The sequence below is a fragment of the Panthera tigris genome, chromosome C1, assembly GCF_018350195.1.
Source record: "Panthera tigris isolate Pti1 chromosome C1, P.tigris_Pti1_mat1.1, whole genome shotgun sequence".
Classification (NCBI taxonomy): domain Eukaryota; kingdom Metazoa; phylum Chordata; class Mammalia; order Carnivora; family Felidae; genus Panthera; species Panthera tigris.
In genome coordinates, this window is record NC_056667.1 from 200,703,741 (window position 1) to 200,724,270 (window position 20,530).

The 20,530-nt window shown below is 55.6% G+C and overlaps 1 protein-coding gene across 1 annotated transcript; it reads left to right on the top strand.

Moving 5' to 3' along the window:
• Positions 1-528: 528 nt before the first annotated feature.
• Positions 529-19,817, top strand: LOC102954840 (PNKD metallo-beta-lactamase domain containing). Its single transcript, XM_042995316.1, has 9 exons — positions 529-713; positions 14,707-14,822; positions 14,960-15,072; positions 15,693-15,751; positions 16,475-16,567; positions 16,911-17,074; positions 17,796-17,882; positions 18,823-18,938; positions 19,176-19,817. Exons 1-9 carry the CDS (start codon positions 553-555, stop codon positions 19,347-19,349), a joined length of 1,083 nt encoding a protein of 360 aa, XP_042851250.1. The 5' UTR covers positions 529-552; the 3' UTR covers positions 19,350-19,817.
• The last annotated feature ends 713 nt before the right edge of the window (positions 19,818-20,530 follow it).

Consider the following 20,530-nt stretch of genomic DNA (forward strand, 5'->3'; position numbering starts at 1 on the left):
TAGGAGGCCAGAGAATGCTAATTGAATGAATGAATAAATGAATGCATGGCAGTTGGCCCAAGTGATCTTCCAGGTTCCTTCCAGCTGAAAAAGTTTGTCTAAGGTTTCTCGCCAAGAGGACCATTCCAGGGACTCTCCCAGAGTCCCCTGTTGGGGGAAGGTGGGAGGAAAGCCGGGCGGGGGAGGGGGGCGGGGGGACCTTCGAGCTTCGGTCCCCTCCCAGGCCACTGGAGATCTTGGACCCGGATTAGCTCAGGTCCGAAGCCCACACCGGCCCCGCCTCCCGGTCGGCCAGAGGGGGCGGGGCCAGGCCGCCTCCAGCCCGGTGGCATTCGGGGCGTGCGCCCGGCCGACGGTGGCGAGGGGGCGGGTTCGAACGCGAGTCGCCGGGCGGGGCGGGGCCAGAATGCCCCCCACGCCCCCCAGCCCGGCAGTGCAGGGGGCGGGGCCCCATCCCAGAAGGGTTCCCTGCCAAGGGGCCAGGGCAGAGCCGTCGCCTAGCAACGCCCCGCCCCGCCCGCCCCCGATCCGCCGCGGGCGCCTGCCCCCAGCATGGCCTGGCCGGGCTGGTCCGCGCCGTGGCTGTGGGTCGCCGGCTGCGGGCTGCTGCTCCTCGTCCTGGTCCTGCTCGCGAGCCCCCGCAGCTGCCGAGCGCGGCGGACCCTCCGCGGCCTGCTCATGGCGCGCAGCAAGCGGCTGCTCTTCCGAATCGGGTTAGTGTCGGGCTCCGGCGGGATGCGGGGCTCGGGAAGGCGGGCGCGGGGGGAAAGGGGACTGAGAGGCGGGGGCCGGGGGAAGGACTTGAGGGTTCGGGTGGGGAGGGGGCTGGGGGATCCAGAGCCAGAGAAGAGCGATCGAAGAGGCGGGCTAGAGAAACCTCTGATTTAGGGGGACTGAGGAAGAGAAGGAGTTGAGGGGGGCTGGAAAAATGGGATGCGTTGGGGAAGGATTGGAGCGGCAGACTAGGATGGCCAGGGAAAGGAGGCATGAGAGGACAGCTGAAGAAAAGAGCCAGATGAGGGGCTGGCGACAAGGGAACTGGAAAAAGAGGGCAGGTGCAGAACAGAAGGAATGCCTCAGACCATCAGAGTGTCACCGGGAACGGCGGGCTCCTTCCATGTGTCCCTGTCCTTCTCCCCATCACCCAGCTCCCCACCACACAGTGTAAGCGCTTCTGTCTCAAGCTAGAGTCCCAGCTGTGTAGGGACTCTGTCTCTTTCCTTCTATTCCCCGACCCTGGCCCGTGTCCAAAACCCGACTCTACTCACTCAGATCTATCAAGGTTCACTGACCTCCAATGACTTTTTCCTGTCAGACCCCCTTTCCTGAGTCCTCACTCTTTCCTTCCCCCTACTTTTACCCTTTCTTGGGCCAGACCAGGGCGGTAACCACCTCTGATCTGCCACGGAGACACTAAGAGCCTGGGAAAAAACCACAAGAAGCCTTCCTAGGGCCCCAAGAAGGCTTCTTAGGGCCCCTAATCCGTACCCACAGCCAGCAGGGCAAGGGGGCAGGACCTCAAGCTTGAGGGCAGCTCTGATGGGGACAGGAACTGTGGGAGCCCTGGCCACTGGCCAGGTTTGGGGGAGGGTGCAAGCCCGGGAATTTCCTGAGCTTCAGAGAGGACATTGTATGATTATCCCTCCTCCCCAGACCACCCCAGGTCTTCCAAAAAGCTTCAGCCCTAGGATTCTACTCAAACTCAGTCTAAGGAGTAGAGATCTAAAGGCCTGGTGGGGGGAAAACCAGAAAAACATGGAGGGAGAGAGAATCATGGGTGCCTTTGGGGCATTCACATCTCTAATGGCCCAAACATTGGTCGTATTCTTTTTTTTTTTTTTTCTTTTTAAAGCTATTTATTTATTTATTTATTTATTTATTTATTTATTTATTTTTGAGTAATCTCTAAACCCAACATGGAGCTCGGGGCTCAAACTCACAGCCCCAAGATCAAGAGTCACATGCTCTAACACTGAGCCAGCCAGGCACCCAACATTGGTCACATTCTTGACCATGCTCCAACCGAGTCACCATTGCTCTGCAAATAGTGTTAAAATAATGAGCTTTACAAGCATTTAAATAATTTCATATCTGGGACCCACAAAATTTCTAGGAATTGTACAGCTCTATTTGGGGAAGGATTTTTAAAATTTACTTCTGGCTTTCAAAATCAGTAATGCTGAAGTCATACAAACAGCCTGAGGAAGTGAAAAATAGATGTTTCCACAAAGAACTGGAAATCAGAAGTCCTGAAATAAGAATTCCCAAGATTGCTGTCCCAGAATCCTGAGGTCTTGGATATTCATAGAACTTAGGACCTGGGAGTTTCCAAATCCCAGAACTTGGAATTCTCGGAGAACTTCTTTGGAATTCAGTATTCCTGTTGGGCTTTCCTGTGTCTGGATTTCACCATTGCCTTGGAATCACCTCCCAAAATTTGCAGGGCAGAAGGGCGTGCCTGGAATCAGAATTCCAGACCCTGCCCCTCCATGGTCTGGGAAACAATTAGTCCAGTCCCTTGGGGGAGAGGCCGCTTGCTGCTGGGAGGGACAGGGGGTGTTAGCAGGAAATGGTCTGGGGGAAATGGGCAGGTGTTGCTGCTGTGGGGTTGCCTCCAGGAAGGATGGAGGGGGGGTGACGGGACAGGCCATGATGGGAAGGGGCAGAGTTCACGGGCACACTCCACCCTAAATGTGTGGCTGAGAGGAACACAAATAGAAGGTTCCATTGGGGGCTGGAAAGCAAGTGATGGAAATACTAAGAGGAGAGTAATTATTATCATTAATAACAGTAATCACTGGTGTTTGACAATTTTATAAAGGGGTTTCCTCAAACATAACCACAGCTGCCTTGGGATGGGGATGACTGGGTACCGGAGTACCCAGTACTCCGGAGGGTAGATCCAGGCTAACCTGAGATAGACACACACATTCGAGACTCTGCAGGGCATGGGAGACAGTGAAGCACATGGCATGCGGGTTCAACAAATCTGCTTTTGAATCCTAGGTTTGTTGCTTAGTAACCATGGGGCCCTGGACAGATAACTCAGCCTCTCTATGCCTCAGTTGTTGGCGTCTGTAAAATGCTCCTGGTGATAGTACCTACTTCGTGGGGATCCTTTGAGGATCAAATGAAATTTGCATATTAAGTGCAAAAGGTCTGGCTCATAGTAAGTGCTTGGGAAATGTTAGCAATCGCTCATTCTGTAGCATGGAGAATGGATGCGAAGGTGGCACCAGCTAGGATCTTTCTGGAGCTTTCTTCCTTACTTCTCCTGTTTTCCAAGCCTATCCTGTCCACCCACCCCTCAGGAAATCCCACATCCCTTTATTCATTCATTGAAATCCTAACTCTTCTGGGTTGGGATTGTGGGATCACAGATAGGAACAGAGTCTGGTTGCTGCTTTCCAGGAAGAGGGGAAAGGAACATGTGAAAGGGACCCAATCTGGGGCGGGAGACAGGGCATGACAAGTCCCCCAGGGAGTGGCAGGGTATGCCTACGGAGGCTGGGGTCAAGGGTGTGGGACTCTCCCATGTGTGCCACCTACTTCGTGCCTCAGTTTCCCTTTTGCCCCTTTGCCTTCTCAGTGGTAGTTGAGGGGGTGTTGCAGAATGGGGCCCTGAGCAGAGCCTCAGGGGGCAGGGGTGAATGGGGAGCAAGGCTGGGCTCATCCAGGGCTGGGAATGTCTCACAGAACTGAGAAAGTAGATGTTAGCCAGCCTTTGGGGCTAGACAGTCCTAGGTGGCAAAGCCCTTCTACCCTCCCTGACCAAACCCCCTCTTCATTCCTAGGCATAGAGGGTCTTTCTTGATTCTCCCAACCTAAGTAAGACCAACTGGCCCTGGGACAAACCTTGCTTGCTCCACTTCTGCAAGAGGAACGCCCTCCTCTGGGGCCAGTAAGGTCCACTGACTTGATTTCAAGGAGTGGCAAGAATCCTGGGCTGATGATTCTTTTTTTTTTTTAATTTTTTTTTTTTAACGTTTATTTATTTTTGAGACAGAGAGAGACAGAGCATGAACAGGAGAGGGGTAGAGAGAGAGGGAGACACAGAATCTGAAACTGGCTCCAGGCTCTGAGCTGTCAGCACAGGGCCCGACGCGGGGCTCGAACTCACGGACGGCGAGATCGTGACCTGAGCCGAAGTCGGCCGCTTAACCGACTGAGCCACCCAGGCGCCCCTGGGCTGATGATTCTTGAGTAAATGACCCACCTGCTTGTGACCTGAACGAAGGCTGGGGTAGAGGCAGTGGGCTGGGCCAGCCCCTGCATGAGGGGAGCAGAGGGTCCTTTTCCTTTCTGCAGGCCTCTGGGACCCTGGAGAGCTACAGCTCCAGCATCCACAGTGGCCTCTTTGCTGCAGGGTAGTTTCCAAAGCATGGCCCTGAGCGAGTGTTTCCTTCCCCAAGCCACAATGCCTCCAGAATGGAGTCCACACCCCTCACCCAGGCCTTTGGGACCCTGGTACACCCCCTCCACACCTGGCCCAGTGCCATCTTCCCCAAGCCCTGAGCTCTTTCTATACTTCTGTCTGGGCCTGTCAGACCTTCCTTCCTCCCTACATCTCTACCTGTCGAGTTTTGTTGCATCCTCAAAGCTCACCGTTAAAATGTACCCAGGGGTGCCTGGCTGGCTCCGTCAGTAGAGCATATGACTCTTGATCTTGGGGTCTTGAGTTCAAGCCCCATGTTGAGTGTAGAGTTTAGCTTAAAAAAAAATAAAAGAAAAAATATATCCAAACTCTGAAAACACTTATCCCCACTTCCACTGTTAACACCCTGGGCCAACCCACAGTCTCTTCCCAGGCCTCCTCAATTGACTCCTTCCTTTGGCATCTGTACCCCCAAAGTATTCTCAGCACAGCAATTGGGACAAAACCGTTAAGATTTACGTTAGAAATGTGCCGCTTCTCTGCTCAGATCCCTCCAGAATGGCTTAAAGGCCCTCTGAGAGCAGCCCATCCCCCACCTCACCTGGTATGCTGTTCACCTTGCTCATTCTGCCCAGTCGGCCACTTCACTCTTCCCGGAACATTCCAAGACAGGGTTACCTCTGTGCCCTGCCACTGCTGTTCTTTCTCACTAGAACCTTCTTCCCCCTGATGGCCACATGGTTTGCTGCCCCACTCCCTTCAGCTCTCTGCCCAAACTTCACCTTACTGGGGAGTCCTGCCCTGACCACCCCCTGTAAAAATAGCAGCACTCACACCCCTGTACTCTATCCCCTCTGCCCTGCTTTATTGTTCTCCATAGTACGTATCACCATACGACATCCTATATATTGACATGTCTATATGTTTATTGGTTTTCTCCCCCAACCAGAATATGAGCCACACGAGGGAAGAATCTCCTTTCACTCCTGTATCTCAGCTCCCAGAACAGTGCCTGGCACAGAGGTGGCCCTTGTTACAAGTTTTTGGAATGAATGAAAAGCTTGGCCCCGGTGCCATCTTTTCCATGAAGCCTGCCCTTGCTCCCCAGTCAAAATTCATCTCTGCCTCTGTCGTGATCCTTGGCACTGGCATCCCCCTTAGAGCTTTCATTACACACTCTTGCTTGTTCTTGCATTAGGTGTTCCCAGATCTGATTCCCCCACTGGACTCCAAGCCCAGGGAGCAGGACTGAATCAAGAGGGCCTGGCATTGGGATGAGGTCTCCCTCATCCAGCAGGGGAAAGCTGAAACAGACCAGAATCCAAATTACACAAAACCCAGGGTTCTTGGCAGGGATTATAGGCAGGGAGACATGGCCAAGAGGCCTCCAGCAATGGCTGTGCCTCTGGTCCTCCCTGAGAGCCCTCAGCAGTGACTTCTCCTCCCTCTGGGGGGATGGATGGAGTCCTGAGAGGGCTGTGAAGGCTGCAGAAGCCCAACCCGGGACAGGCATAGAGACTGGAGATAGGCCCCGTGGTCTCCCAGGCAGGCTTGTTTTTTGTTTGTTTGTTTGTTTGTTTTAAATTTTTTTTAACGTTTATTTATTTTTGAGACAGAGACACAGCATGAATGGGGGAGGGGCAGAGAGAGAGGGAGACACAGAATCAGAAGCAAGCTCCAGGCTCTGAGCCATCAGCCCAGAGCCCGATGCGGGGCTCGAACTCGTGGACCGCGAGATCGTGACCTGAGCTGAAGTCGGACGCTTAACCGACTGAGCCACCCAGGCGCCCCATTGTTTGTTTGTTTTTTTAAGTTTATGTATTTATTATTGAAAGAGAGAGTGCACAAGGTGGGGAAAGGCAGAGAGAGAGAGAGAGAGAGAGAGACAGAATCCAAAGCAGGCTCCAGGCTCTGAGCTGTCAGCACAGAGCCCGATGCGGGGCTCGAACCCGTAAACTGTGAGATCACGACCTGAGCCCGTCAAACGCTTAACTGACTAGCCACCCAGGCACCCCAGGGCAGGCCTGTTTTGACCACGTGCAGGTACTGCCCCTCTCCTGGGCATGGAGAACTCTCCCCCCCCCCCCCCCCCCCACCAGGCATGCTGGCAGCTTCAGGAAACTCACTCTCTAGGGCCATTTTAGCTGTCTCATTAACTTCAGTTTCCTCAGTTTTGAGAAAGCGTAAAACATTGAGCCTCTTTCTGTTCCTAAGGGCCTGTTCCAGCACAGCTCTGTGCCCTGGTCGCCTTCCAGGCCCCTCGGCCCTCAGACAGCGTTTCTGGGTTTGGTTTCATAAAGAGCGTCAGGTCAGACGCAAAGCCTGGGGCAAGCTGGGTCCTGGGGGATCGGAGGGCAGATGCCCAAAGGACCTCTTGACCAGAGGCCTCAGCCACCTGGGCTTGCCCATCGGGTCCCAGTGGAGTCTGGGGCCCAGGCTAGATGGGAGAGCCCTCAGGCCTCTCTCGCCAGGGATAGGGAGACTGCCCGAGGGAGGAGGGGAAGAAGAACTCCACTGTGTGTTCTCCCTGGGTGTCTGAGGGAGGGGGGGAAGGGGTTGTGTCTCAGTCCCCAGCTGAGGCCCCATGGGGCCTCCCAAGGGGCTGGAAGTGCAGACTCAGAAGCCGGAGAAGCCACACTCTGTTCAGTGCGGCTGGGAGTGAAAGGTGTGCCAGTGAGCCCTCACTGGGGTGGCTGTTGCTGTGTCCCAGCCCTGACCCCCCTGACCCCTCAGGGCAACTGCAGGGAATCACCTGAGGCAGGCTGTCCCCCTCTCCCCTCTCCCCCTTCCCCCTCCCCCCTCCCCAATCTGCACAGCGGTTTTTCTAAGTCCCAGAGGACCAATTAAGGAACTTTCTTTTCTTTTTTTTTTAATTTTTTTTTTTTTACGTTTATTTATTTTTGAGACAGAGAGAGACAGAGCATGAATGGGGGAGAGCAGAGAGAGAGGGAGACACAGAATCCAAAGCAGGCTCCAGGCTCTGAGCCATCAGCCCAGAGCCCGACGGCCCGGCCCGACGTGGGGCTCGAAATCACGGACCGGACCGTGAGATCGTAACCTGAGCTGAAGTCGGACGCCCAACCGACTGAGCCACCCAGGCGCCCCAGGAACTTTCTTTTCTTTTTGGTGAGGTGACAGTGAGTAGTTCTGGGCCCCAGAACTGCTGGATGAGAATCTGGGTGGGGGTGGGGGTGGGGGTGCAGGCAGAAGAGGAAAAGGTAAGAATCTTCTTGTTTAACCAGCAACCCCAGATCACTCTGATGCAGCTGCCCCAGGCACGCATACATCCCAGCTTCCTGACAATGCCTGGGAACCCCATGGCAGAGAATTTGAATCCCACATTGGCCCTGGGGTGTCTACATCATCTTGTAAATCATGTGACATCATGTGACCTTTCGGGGCTGAGCTGCTCTTTCAAGGAGGAGGAGCACCCGGTTTCACTGAGAAGGAAACTGAGGCTTGGGGAGTGAGTTCCTGCTTCTTGCCTCTGGCAACAGAAGAAAGGAAGCTGTAGGGGCCCATTATATGGGGCAGTGACTTCCGGCTAGGTGGGAGGCTAGGAGATAGGACTGGTTCTTCCCAGTAAGTGCTTCACATTTCCTGGCCAGGGTCTGTTCTGCCTTCCCACTCTTCTGCATCTGGTGCATGATGCTACCCATGGAACCATCAACCCAGTCATACATCCAGGATTGGGAATCAGTCAAGATTTGAAAGGGGCCTTCAGGATTCTCCAGTTTAGGGTGTCTTACCCTGAGGCCTATGGGGTCTCGGACCCTCTGCATTCATCGGTAAAATGCCACACATGTAATAAGTTCGGCCCAAGTCTGAGTCTCAAAAATGCTAAAACCAGGGATCCAAGAGGTTCCAGTGGCCAGATCCTGGGTTGTGTGTCTGGGTCACTGAAAGTGACCCCAACATGGCATTTTTTGTCAGCAGAGGCCCTCAGAGGCGTTGGGTCTGCCCCAAAATAGTTCAGGCCCACTCATGTCATTCTTCCCCCTGATTTGGGTTTGGGGGGGGGGGGTTGCGGATTCTAGCAGTCAAGGGTGTGTACTCCAGGATCAGGCTGCCGGGGATGAATCTGTGCCCCACCGCTGGCCTTGGTGTGATCATGGGCGGCCCCCTCCCCACCTTTCCGGGCTTCAGTGTCCCTGTCTATGAAATGGAAGATTGGTAGCAGCTGCCTCCAGGTCACTTGGAGGCCGACTGGAGGCGATTGATGGGAGGCACCTCGCTCAGCCTGGGCTGCCCTGAGGTGACGTTGGGGAAGAATGGACCAGTGAGCTCCAGAGCTCAAACACACATAGTTAAACTGACAGACACACTGTGAGGAAAACAGATGATCTGACAATAGTTAACCTGCCTGTGCAGACCCCCATCCAGTGCTTCCTCCAGCTCCTCCATTCAGGGGCCCTGGGTCCAGACCCCAGGGTCTGGGCAGCTGGGATTTTGTGCCTTGTAACACAGCCCACCCATGTCTTTGAGTCTAGTGACCTGCTTCTCAGAGCACCTTGCTTGGCCAGGTGCGTGGGTGCAGCAGGGGGGCGGGGGGGGACTTGAGAGGCAGGTGGGGGAGCGGGGGAGGGGCAGAGGTGGTTGAAACTTGGGCCCCACAAGCCCCCACTGGGCTTCACAGGGTCCACAGCCAGGCCTGGGGCCCACTGAGCTGAAGGAACACCTTCCATTCCAGTCACTTTAACACCTGGATGTTTGCCCCCCCCCCCCCCCGCCCCAGCCTTTCCTGGGCATTCAGCCAGCATTTTCTGAGTGCCAGTTCTGTGCTCTACTAGTGCAGGGGGCCTCCCAGGGGGGTCCGGAGGAGCCACGAGGAGCAGGCTGGGTCACCAGCCAAGTCTGCCTCCCCCATGCATGGCACTCACTGATTAGACACCGGATAGAAGTCGATAAGTTCCCTGCCACTGAGGGGCTCAGCTCCTGCCACCCCCAGGGGTGGGGGTGGGGTGATGGGGGGTGAAGCTGAATGTTCTAGATGGAGCAGAGGAAAGTGGCTTTCTGCTGGGGTAATCAGGGTGGGTTTGAGCAGAGTCCTGAAGGATACTTAGGATTCCAGTAAGAGGAGAAGGCCTGGAGGGTATTCGAGGCCAGAGACCTGCAGGAGCTGAGGCAGGAAGGTAGCTTGAAAATTTAATGAGTTATTTCAGGCATTCAAAAGAAGATGGATAATATAACAACCTCCACCCCCACCGCCCAGCTTAAGGAACAAAATATTACTGACACTGTGAAGTCCCTGTGGCCACCCCCGCAGCCTACTTCCTTCCTGCCTCCGAAGGAAGCCTGCTAACCTGCACGTTGACCATACGCTCAGATGCCTTTATTCTCTGACTACATACATCTGTATCCCCAAACAGTACAGATAATGGTTTGGTGTGCTTTGGCATTTTTAATAACTATTGTCAGATTGTCTGTTTTCCCTACAGTTTGCCTGTTAGTTTAATGCTGTGTGTTTGAGCTTTGTGCACGTTGAGTGAGACCTGGTGCTCTGGATGATCGTGTGGTGACACTCTCCTGTCACCAGTGGGGAGCCAGCGAAGGCTTTTGAGCAGGAGCAGGACTCATTCAAAGGTGGCGTTTTAGGAACTTACATTTTTCCAGTGGTTTACGGTTTGGTTCAGAGGCAGAGAGCTGAGGAAAGGAGGCTTTCGTACGGGCCTCGTGAAGAGCTTCTGGGGCCTCTTCCCTGGGGCAGCCCGTCTTGGGGTTGGGGGGAGCAAAACTGAGAGGGTTCTGTTTTGGTAGCATGTGGCAGGGACAGGGTGAAATGGTGGCCTAAGCTGTGCCACTGGGAGGATGACGGGGCCTTTCCCAGAGAGAGAAGACATGGTGGGAGGGGCTGACGAGCATGGTTTCGGACCCCAGTGATCATGACACCCAGCCAGCACAGGAGGCAGATGAAGAAGAAGCCACAGCTCTGGGACTGGAGAGAGTCACGTGGGGGTCACTGTCAGGGGAAGAGCAGGCCTGAGGACAGGATCCCAGCAGTCACTAGGTCCTTGCCCCCACCCCAGGTCCTTCCCCTGCTCTGGACAGTGATCTAGACTCAGGCCCATAAGGGCCACCTTGTCCCTCTCTCCCACAGCCAAGCAGGGCACAGATCTCAGGCCTGGCGTCCATTCCCAACTTTCTCCATCTCCCCACTCCTCCACCCTGCTCCCTTAAACGGCTCCCTCCAACACTGCAGGCCGGCAAGCTCCCAGAAAGGGAAGTCAGAGTGTGTGCCTCCCCGCTTTAAGAACCACCAGCAATTGGGGTACCTGGGTGGCTCAATCGGTTAAGCGTCCAACTCTTGATTTCGGTTCAGGTCATGATCTCACAGTTTGTGGGTTCGAGCTCTGCATAGGCCTCCCTGCTGATGGTGCAGAGCCCTCCCCCCTCAGCACCCCCCCCCCCCCCGGTTTGGGATTCTGTCTCCCTCTCTCTCTGCCCCTCTCCCCACTCGCTGTCTCTCAAAATAAATAAATAAACATTAAAAAAAATAAAAACCACCAGCAGTTTCCTGCCCCCTTCCACTGCCTGGCCCTGCCCACCCCTCTGACCCCTCCCCTGGCACTCTCCATCCCTCTGGCCCTGCCTAGAGACTCCCGAGACCTCCTGGCAACTCCCAGAACATGCCCCACTCCTGCTTGCTTCGGGGCCTTAGTGCTGCTGCATCGCCCAGACAGTCCGCACTCCCTCTCTGATTTCCATTCCCAGCTCATTTGTGACCCTCAGAGAAGAGACAGGCCTTCCCTGAGCACCCTGTCTCCAGTAAGACGGGCTCCCCTCTGCTGCCCTCTTCCACCACCAGCTGCAGTTAGCTCGCTTGCTTGCGATTGATTTGTTTCCTGGGTTGGTGTCAGTTGGCCACTCCCCTCTCTATGTTGGCAGGGCCCTGCCTTGCTCTCCGCTGTCTGCACCATGTCCAGCACGTGCAGGAAATAGTTGCTGAAAAGAGTAAATGAAAGAAAGCGGCCTTGTTCACGGCAGCCTCTCAGGGCACAGTCCCTCCCTTTGTGGATCTTGACCTTCGCTGGGAAATCAAGCACATATAATAAGCATCCAATAAGGAAGACAAGGGAACATTTATCAGGTCCCTCCCAAATGTGGACAACCACGTTCTAACAGCTGTGAGGGGTGCCTGGCTGAATTCGGGAAGGAAGCGACAGTTGCTGAGCCTTCCCCCCACCAGGCCCTCAACTGACTGTTAACATTTGTTATCTTGTCTTATGTCACTGAATTTTCACGCAGGCCCGCAGAACTAAATAAGTCATGGTATCACCACTTTATAGATGAGGAGCCCAATCTAAGAGACCAATAACTTGCCCAAGGACACTGGGCTGGGGGAGCCAAGCCATGACTGGAACCCAGGGCCCCCACGCTTTCCATAAGCCTTAGTAGGAAGAAATGAAGTCAGGAACAGAACTCCAAGCACAGATGCGAGGTGGTGTCGGGGCACAGAGGAAAGGGTGATTTTATTCCCTGATTTATTATTTTGTAAGTTTTCACTTGGAAATAATTTCAGACTTGCAAAAATAGCTCACGGGATTCCTGTACACCTCTCACCCTGCTCCCCTGAATGTGACGTCTTCCATAACCACAGACAATTAGCGGAACCAAGAAATTGACACCCATAGAAACTCTTTAACTACCCTCCAGACCTTACTGAAATCTTTCCAGTTGTCTCACTGACATTCTTTTTCTATTTACGTTGTCCCAACCAATCCTGTCTCGTTGGGCACAGAGAATCAGCAGCCCCTGCCAGCTGGCTCCCTTCCTCCCTCTGGGGACTTTTACACTTCTGGTCTGTCCAGTTCTGGGTGAGCCTTCCCCACATTCTGACACAGCATGCTCCCTCACTTCTTGGAAACGTTACCCTCCAGAGAGGCCTTCCCTTGATGTCATCATTCTCTGCTCTGTTGCCCGGTTTTATTTTGTCACTTTGACTTGACATGTCTTTATTCTCCTGTCTGTCCCACTAGAATATAAGCTGCTAGAGGGCGGTGACTCTGCCTTACTCACTGTGCGCCCAAAGCAGGCTAAGAGCAAAGGCCTCACTAAACATGGTTAAATGCATAAAAGTGTGAGGCGGCTGGAGCTGATTTGAAAGCACAACGGAGGGGGGCCTATGAAAACTGCACATCCAGACACAGAAAGCATGACCAGACCCCCCCGTGGTGTATCCAAATCCCAACCTGCACACGTGTGTGGGTACCCAGAGCAGGGATCGCAATGATCAAACTCTGGCAAAATCGAGGAAACCTGCTTGGTTTTTGAAGCACGTGTATGCAAATCAGCCAGCTCTTCCCAAAGGGGGGCCTGAAGAGCGGCTGCCCCTGCCCCCACCACCCCAACAGAAACACAGCAAATCTCTGTAGAGATTTAGGGTGCATTATCGACCCCCCACCCTGTACCTCGAACTCTCTGTCCCAGGCTTAATCAGCCAGAATCTCTGCCCCTCTTCTGACTTGCTGTACAACCCTAAACATTGGCACAGAGGCTTTTGGAAGCCCCCACCCGCCCTCCCAGCACCTGACCACCCCAGCCTACTTCCATTTTCCCTTCAGAGAGGCCAGCATGTGGGACAGCTCCAGGTGGCTCGATCTGAGCCAGCTGGGCTGCTCACATTATTTGCAGGGCCTGATGTAAAATGGAATTTGGAGCCTTTTGTTCAAAGAGCAGGAAAAAGGTGCCATGAAAGGTACTAAAATATAATAAGCTTTTCCTTTCTTCTACAATTTCTCTTTTGACCTGTCCTCATATTTTTAGTTTGCTACTTAATGTCATTCTAAGTAAAGAAAAATTAAAAATCTGAGTCATTAACATGAATTTTGACTTTTGCCTTAGTCTTAAATGACATTTAAGTCACATATGAAATCATTGAAACTACGTAATTCACATTTCTTAGCGTGTACGCAGATAATGTGTTTTGTTCTTACCTGAGCAGTGGAAAATGCCGCACAAAACGAAGTTACCTGTTTCTATCCCTTTTGACACACACGCATTCTGCCAGCTCTGTCGGCTTTCAGCTCACTCAGGAGCGAGGGAGGACAGAAAAGATGGGACAGATAGGTTACCCTCTTTCCTTTTCCCTCTGTAGCATCTTTTACAGCGTAAGTGATCGGATCATACAGGGTAATAACACGAGTGAGAAAGGATGGACAGGGTTTCTTGGTCATTGGTGTTTCTTAGAATGCCACTAACTTCCTTCTGCATTTAAAGCCAATTCTGGTTTGGGCTAAGGTGTGGCCTCTCGGGCCAGCCGGTGTGCCCCTTAGTCATAGGTGTGTACTCACCTTGTAACCACTTGGAGTCTGAATGCCCACCATGACGGATGCACCAGAAGCCCCGGCTGTGGGCACCGCGCACGCGGTATGGGTGCGGGGCAGTCGGGACAGAGCGCACACGTGCTCTGTCATCTCCTCCACCCACCGCCTGTTCCCTTGTCAGGCTTCACTTGCAGGACACAAGTTCTAAGAAAAAATCATGAAGAGCTTCAAGATGGTGACCACGGAGCGCTAAGCCGAGCTCAGGGGCCTTAGGTGACCGCACTGGTCACACGCCCGTGAAGCTTGCCCTGCCTGCCCGTTTCCTGTGTTTGGAGGCCTCTGTCACTCACAAGTCCCCTCTGTTGTTTGTGCTGACTTGTCGCCTTTTCCTTTCTCTGTGCAGCGCGTGGGATGGCCTGAAATCGTGGCGGGAGGGGGGAGGGAGTGTGGTCAGACCGTCCAGCCTACCTCTCCCTGCTTCCTCCACCAGACAGCCAGACAGAACTTTCTATAGTTCCGCAAAGGAGAGCGCGCTGCTGTCTGCCGCCTCTGGGCCTGGCCTGTTGTTTCCTCCACCCCAGTGGCTCTCAAAGTTTGGTCCCTGGACCAGCAGCAACAAGCATCACCTGGAGCTCGTTAGAAATGCAAATTCCCAGGCCCCGCCCCAGACCTGCTGAGGCTGGGGATGGGGCAAAGAATCTGTTTTAACTCCCAGGCGTGAATTGTGATGCATCACTCCTCTCCGGAAACACTTTTTACACCTCATTTCAGCTTCCTAACGCGTCCACCCTTCTCGTGGAATAACCCCCTCCCCTCTGAGTCCCCTCTGAGTCCCCTCTGTGAATCCCTCAGCTCACATCCGCCCTGATGGGCCTGGGGCTCGGGGTGTGTCCATCACGGCAGTGTACTGAGCAGGGCAAACAGTAGGCACACGATAATGGTAGCGGTGCGCTGACGGGGGAGGGGGGGGGCGTGGCCAAGGGAGTGGACACGTGGGACCTGGGCATCTCCGAGGGCCCCACGCCCACGTGCAGGGGCGGGGCTGAGCACAGACATCCCGCCCTGCAGGTACAGCCTGTACACCCGCACCTGGCTCGGGTACCTCTTCTACCGCCAGCAGCTGCGCAGGGCTCGGAATCGCTACCCCAAAGGCCACTCTAGAACCCAGCCCCGTCTCTTCAACGGTGAGCTCTGGCTGCCCCGGGGCCACCATCGCCCCAGGCTGTGCCCACCCACCCTCCCTGCCTATGCCCCATCACACGCCCCTGGCTGCTGGGCTCCCTACGCGTCACCCTGTCCACAGCCCATCTCTGTCCCCCAGGAGTGAAGGTGCTTCCCATCCCCGTCCTCTCAGACAACTACAGCTACCTCATCATCGACACCCAGGCCCGGCTGGCTGTGGTTGTGGACCCCTCTGACCCTCAGGCTGTACAGGTGAGGGGAGGGGCGGGGGGGGGGGCAGGGGTACCTGGTATCACCAGAGAGGGGCTGACCCTGATCCCTCTGCCAGTGGAATGTGTCCCCTTGCACATGCCCTCACACATAGACCCCCACAACCACAGCGGGGTTAAGGGCCAGTGTCCAGGGCATGGCTGGGATGGGGGGAGGACAGCCGTGGGGGATCTGAGCCACAGGGAGAGGGATGCTGACTCAGGACCATGGTCTGAGGTTTCTTCTGTCTCTCACTCTCTGTGGCCCCTTTCTGACCGTCTTTCTTCTCTCCTCATCTGTGTCTGTCAGTCTCTGGATCTCTCCATCTTTCCTTCCCATTTCTGATTTCGCTGTATGTGGCTCTATCTGTGTGTTTACGCACCTCGGGTCTCCACCTCCCCACCCTCCCCCCATTGCCCTTGCTCAGTCTCAGCTTCCCCCCTCCCCCCTAGCTCCATCCTCTAGCTCTCTCATCCTCTAGCTCCTCTCATCCTCTCATCCTCTAGCTCCATCACCTCCCTGTCCCTCATCCTCCCTGCTGCCCCCTCTGCAGCCAGCACCTGCACCCCTGTCCCTCTCTGCACACCACTCCTCAGTCTCAGTACCTCCTCTCTCTCCCCCAGGCTTCCATTGAAAAGGAGGGCGTTGATTTGGTTGCCATCCTCTGCACTCACAAGCACTGGTAAGGGACTGGGGTGGCATCTGGGTATGGATGACCTTCCTTGGCCGACCCTGGCCCCGGCGGGCTTGTTGGGACTGGACCTAGGGAGGACAGGCTGGGCTGGGGGGCCGGGAGTCAGGATGAGCGGGCACCCACCTTCTTCCTAAAGCCACCAGGGCATCAGCAGAGAAGGAGGGAAGGGGCGGGTCTCCCACCCTGCACTTATCAGACTCCTAAAGCCCTAGAGGAGGGCAGGGCAGGCATTTATCTCTCATTCCGTGGGCATGTAGTAGATGCCTGCTGTGCTTGGGACGTGGGCAGACCTCGTGAGTTCTTTCCTCAAGGAGATTATAGTCCAGTGGGGGAGACAGCCCCGCATGACAGTGTACAACGATGACAAACATTTAGGTGGCACTTGGCACAAGGTGCAGGAGGTGGGGGGCATTTGGTGAAGTGTGACCAGGTCCACTTGGAGAGACTAGAGGCTGATGACCCTGGAGCTGAGAGAGGCCAGAAAGATTGGTTGGCATTGGCTGGGTGACAGAAGGGAGGGGTGGCAAGTCGCGGGGATGACCTTCTGAGCAGGGGAACAGCTTGAGCAAAGGCCTAGAGGTGTGGACAGCTTGGCTCGCTTCAGAAGCCTGGGGCTCAGTGCCCAAAGGCCTGGAGATCTGGAAAGAGGAAGGCAAGGAGGCCTAGTACCATTGCCCCTCAGAGTCCCTGCCTGTCTCTGCCATCCCACAGGGACCACAGTGGAGGGAACCGTGACCTCAGCCGGCGGCACCAGGACTGTCGGGTGTATGGGAGCCCTCAGGACGGCATCCCCTACCTCACCCAGTAAGTCCCTGACCCCAGGGTGGATGGTCCTTCCGTGGGCCCTTTCCCGCACCCCACCCTTCAGTCAAGGATCGCAGGATTGCCAGCAGTTGGGTCTTTGCTGATGCCCTTCCTGACCCTTAGAGGGCAGATCAGAGCCCATCTGAAGACTGGCACTACTCACCCCCCAACTCATCCAGCCATGGTCCCCAAAAGAGGAAGAGGCGAGGGTTTGGATCTGAAGCCCTGGGCATCGTGGGTGCCTTCCCTCTTTGGTGTGGAAGCTCCTTGGGCTTAGGGTGGGACAAGGAGCAGCACATCCCAAGCTCTAGTACTTTCTCTCCGCTATTGCCTTGCTTCTCAGTCCCCTGTGTCATCAAGATGTAGTTAGCGTGGGACGGCTCCAGATCCGGGCCCTGGCCACCCCTGGCCACACGCAAGGCCATCTGGTCTACCTGCTGGATGGGGAGCCCTACAAGGGTCCCTCCTGCCTCTTCTCAGGGGACCTGCTCTTCCTCTCTGGCTGTGGTGAGTTCCCCCAAAAGGGAAGCAGGAGGAGGGGCCAGAAAGGAGGGGGAGAGGTCAGGACAGGGACCCAAGGACAGCCACAGTCCCATGCAGTGCATTAAAACTTTGGTTTTAGCACAGATATTGCCTTGACAGTTACTCCCATCTGTATTAGCCCCCCCCTTTTTTTTAATACCTTCACAACTTCCCACAGGGGATGGACAGAATGAGACAACACCCGTAACTGAGTACAGACCTCACAGGGTATTTGTTTCCACCGTGAAGCCTAGTTCTCTGATACAGTCACTGGAGAGACTGGTTACAAAAAGTGGAGAACCTCCAAATGAGAGGGTAAACCATGGGTGGGGGAGGACCACAGTCCCAGGTTGCACGGAGTCTCAAAGGGCAGCACTGGCAAAGAAAAAAGTGCTCCGTGGAAAAGAGCAACCCCACACCAGCTGTGCTTGGGGTCCTTAGAACTCAGCCTGAAGGTTCTGTACCCCCTCCCACCCACATGTCAGTATATGCAACAGAGGCTTCAAACAGGTCTGGTTGGGGAGTGAATATGTGGGCTCAGCATCCAGTGGGAAGGACGGCACGGAAGCCTGGGGGAGTGGGTATGGCAGGGGCAAGGCTAAGGCTGCTGGCCAGTCCCAGCTCTGCAAGCTGGTCCCCACCCCTCTTCCTTATGCCAAGCTGTGTTCTCCTTGTATCTTGTAACATACCCGCCGACCCTCACCAGGACGGACCTTTGAGGGCACTGCAGAGACCATGCTGAGCTCCCTGGACACGGTGCTGGGGCTGGGGGATGACACTCTGCTGTGGCCCGGTGAGGTGCCCCTCCACTCCTCCCTCACTCCCCCTAGAGTCCCAGCCCACCCAGCTTCGGGCCCGGAGGTGACGCAACTCCACCTCTGATGGCTCCGGGGAGCCAATTCTAGCAGTCAGGGCAGAGCGCCCTTCATTTTGGAGCACTGGCTCTGAATGCCTCTGCTTCTCACACTAAATGCCCCTGACAGCCAGCCCTCTGCCTCCTGGGAGCCCTGTAGGCCCTGGTGCATCTCAGAGACATGGCTGATATTTTATAGCTAGAGCCTAGAACAGAAAATAGCCTTTGCTTATCAGAGAAGTCAGTGAATCTACTCTGCACGCATCCAGATCTATACTCCCCATGCATGTACGTTGAATGTCCATTTGTCCATCCATACAGACACCGCATGTCCCTACACACACACACACACACACACACACACACACACACACATCGGATATCCATAGTTTCTAAAACACATCACTAACATGTCAATTAATCCTCAAACCATATATTTATCCATCCATTCATTTGACAAGTGCTTTATTGAACACCTAACATGTGCCAGGCTCTGTTCTAGGCACCGGGGACACATCTGTGTTCTAGTAGCACTATAGTTTGTTTTCTCCACTTGCCAAATGAGAAAATTGTGGCTCAGAGAGGTGCCACGATTTGGCTGAGGTTGCACAGCTGGGCAGGGGCAGAGTCAGGGCTAGGATGCAGGTCCCCCGGCTCCAGGTCTGGTGGTTTTCCCCCCTGAACTGCTTCTGCCCCTTCACTCATGGCTGACCTGTGCCCACATTCAGAGAAGCAGCTCTGTGTGGCTGGGGCTTTCCTGGAAGGGCCACCCCTCCCCCTGGTTGTCAGGTACCCAGAGGCCGGTGGGTAGGGAGGACATTCTCTGACCCCACCACCAATCTCTGTGTGTCCTGCTCTCTGCCCCCGTGGTGGTCCTCAGGTCACGAGTACGCGGAGGAGAACCTGGGCTTTGCGGGTGTGGTCGAGCCCGAGAACCTGGCCCGGGAGAGGAAGATGCAGTGGGTGCAGAGGCAGCGGATGGAGCGCAAGAGCACGGTGGGGGCTTGGGTCCAGGAGGGGCCCGAGGGCACTCCCCAGCAGGAGCCTCTCTCTGCTGAGCTGGGGCCTGCAGGCCCCTCCCCAGAGCTCTGACGGGGGAGGGGGGGGCTCCGTTCACAGGCCTTCAAGCGAGGCCTCCTGGACCCTGAGACAGGGTAGGGGGTGGGGAGGCTTCCCTGACTGGGTCTATTTTCCAGATTCTCTCCGCTCAACCTGGTGCCTCTCGTCCCACAGTGCCCGTCCACCCTGGGAGAAGAGCGCTCCTACAACCCATTCCTGAGGACCCACTGCCTGGTGCTGCAGGAGGCCCTGGGGCCAGGCCCGGGCCCCACTGGGGACGACAGCTACTCCCGGGCCGAGCTCCTGGAGAAGCTCCGCCGGCTGAAGGACCTGCACAAGAGCAAGTGACAGCCCCCACCCCATCCCAGCCCTCCCCCCCGCGGCGGGGAGGCCACCCGTCGCCCGCACCACACCATCCCTCTCATCGCTACCACCCGCCACCTCCACCGGCGCCCACGGCGGGCATCAGTCCCAGCACTGTCAGGGGAGGAGGGTCGAGGTGATGAGGACGTGAGACCGAGGAGGAGGAGGCTGGTGGAAGGCTTGGAGACCCCACCGGGTGAGGCTGAGTTATCCAGGGCGAGAGGAAAGGCGGAGCCTTGGGACATCTCCAGAGCCAGCTGCGAGGGTGCCTCCTCTCCTGCCCTGTTCCTGCCCGGGCAGTGAGGGGTCATCTTCCCCCTTCTCCCATCCAGGGTTGGGAAAGATGGTCCCCCAAAGTGGCCTGAGGTGTGGTGCCTTGGAAAAGCGGTCACTCAGAGGGGGAGCTGGGCTCTGGTGTCCTGAGACACTGGCCCTCCTCCCCAAGCCTCCCCCCACCCCACCCCTCCTCCCCCTCCCCCCCCCCCCCCACTCCACAAAAGCATTTTTCTAACAGCCATTTCTGGGAAAGATGAAAGGGCTGGAAGTCTGGCTGTCTGGACAATCTCGGCCTCAGTGACTCCCCTACAGCCTGGAAAAGGGAGGGTCCTGGTTGCCACGGAAACTGGAAACTGCGACCTCAGGCTGAGGAGACACAGGAAGCTGGGATTGCAGCCCCACAGTCTCCTCTGCAGCAGGCCTCCGCCCCTGCCTGGGGCCCAAAGGACTCCCCTTTCCAGGGGAGAGAAAGCCATCTTCCGCCCCGGCCACGGCAGTTTTCTCCTGACGGTCCTTATTCTTAGGAACTTCTGCCTTGCTCTAACTCCTTCTTTATCCTCTCAGTCCCGCTCTGCTTTTAGTTATAAAGACATTATTCATCTGGCCCTCTGCAGTTTGCCAAGAACACCCCCATGTCATTTCTCATTTGATCCTTGGTCCCACCCTGGCTGGGGGTGGGGGGTCTGCGCAGCAGAGCGCAGAAGTCAGAAGTCCGGGAGCAGACTGCTGTCAGAGTGGCGGCTTCCAGGACCCCAGGCCTGGGCCTTTCTCCCAGCTCAGCCTCTCCTCTGGTCTCTAGTCCAAGTCCTTCTGGAGCCAAAGAGAGGAACCATAAGGTCCTCGAGCGGGCATACCTCGGGTCAACCAGGAGCCTTGGCTTCCTGTGTGCA

Bases quoted from the DNA above. Each gene is read 5' to 3' on its own strand.
- LOC102954840 (XM_042995316.1), top strand. From the start codon at position 553: ATGGCCTGGCCGGGCTGGTCCGCGCCGTGGCTGTGGGTCGCCGGCTGC. The intron at 14,823-14,959 runs GTGAGCTCTGGC...TCTGTCCCCCAG, and splicing joins CCAGCCCCGTCTCTTCAACG to GAGTGAAGGTGCTTCCCATC. The intron at 17,883-18,822 runs GTGAGGTGCCCC...GGTGGTCCTCAG, and splicing joins TGACACTCTGCTGTGGCCCG to GTCACGAGTACGCGGAGGAG.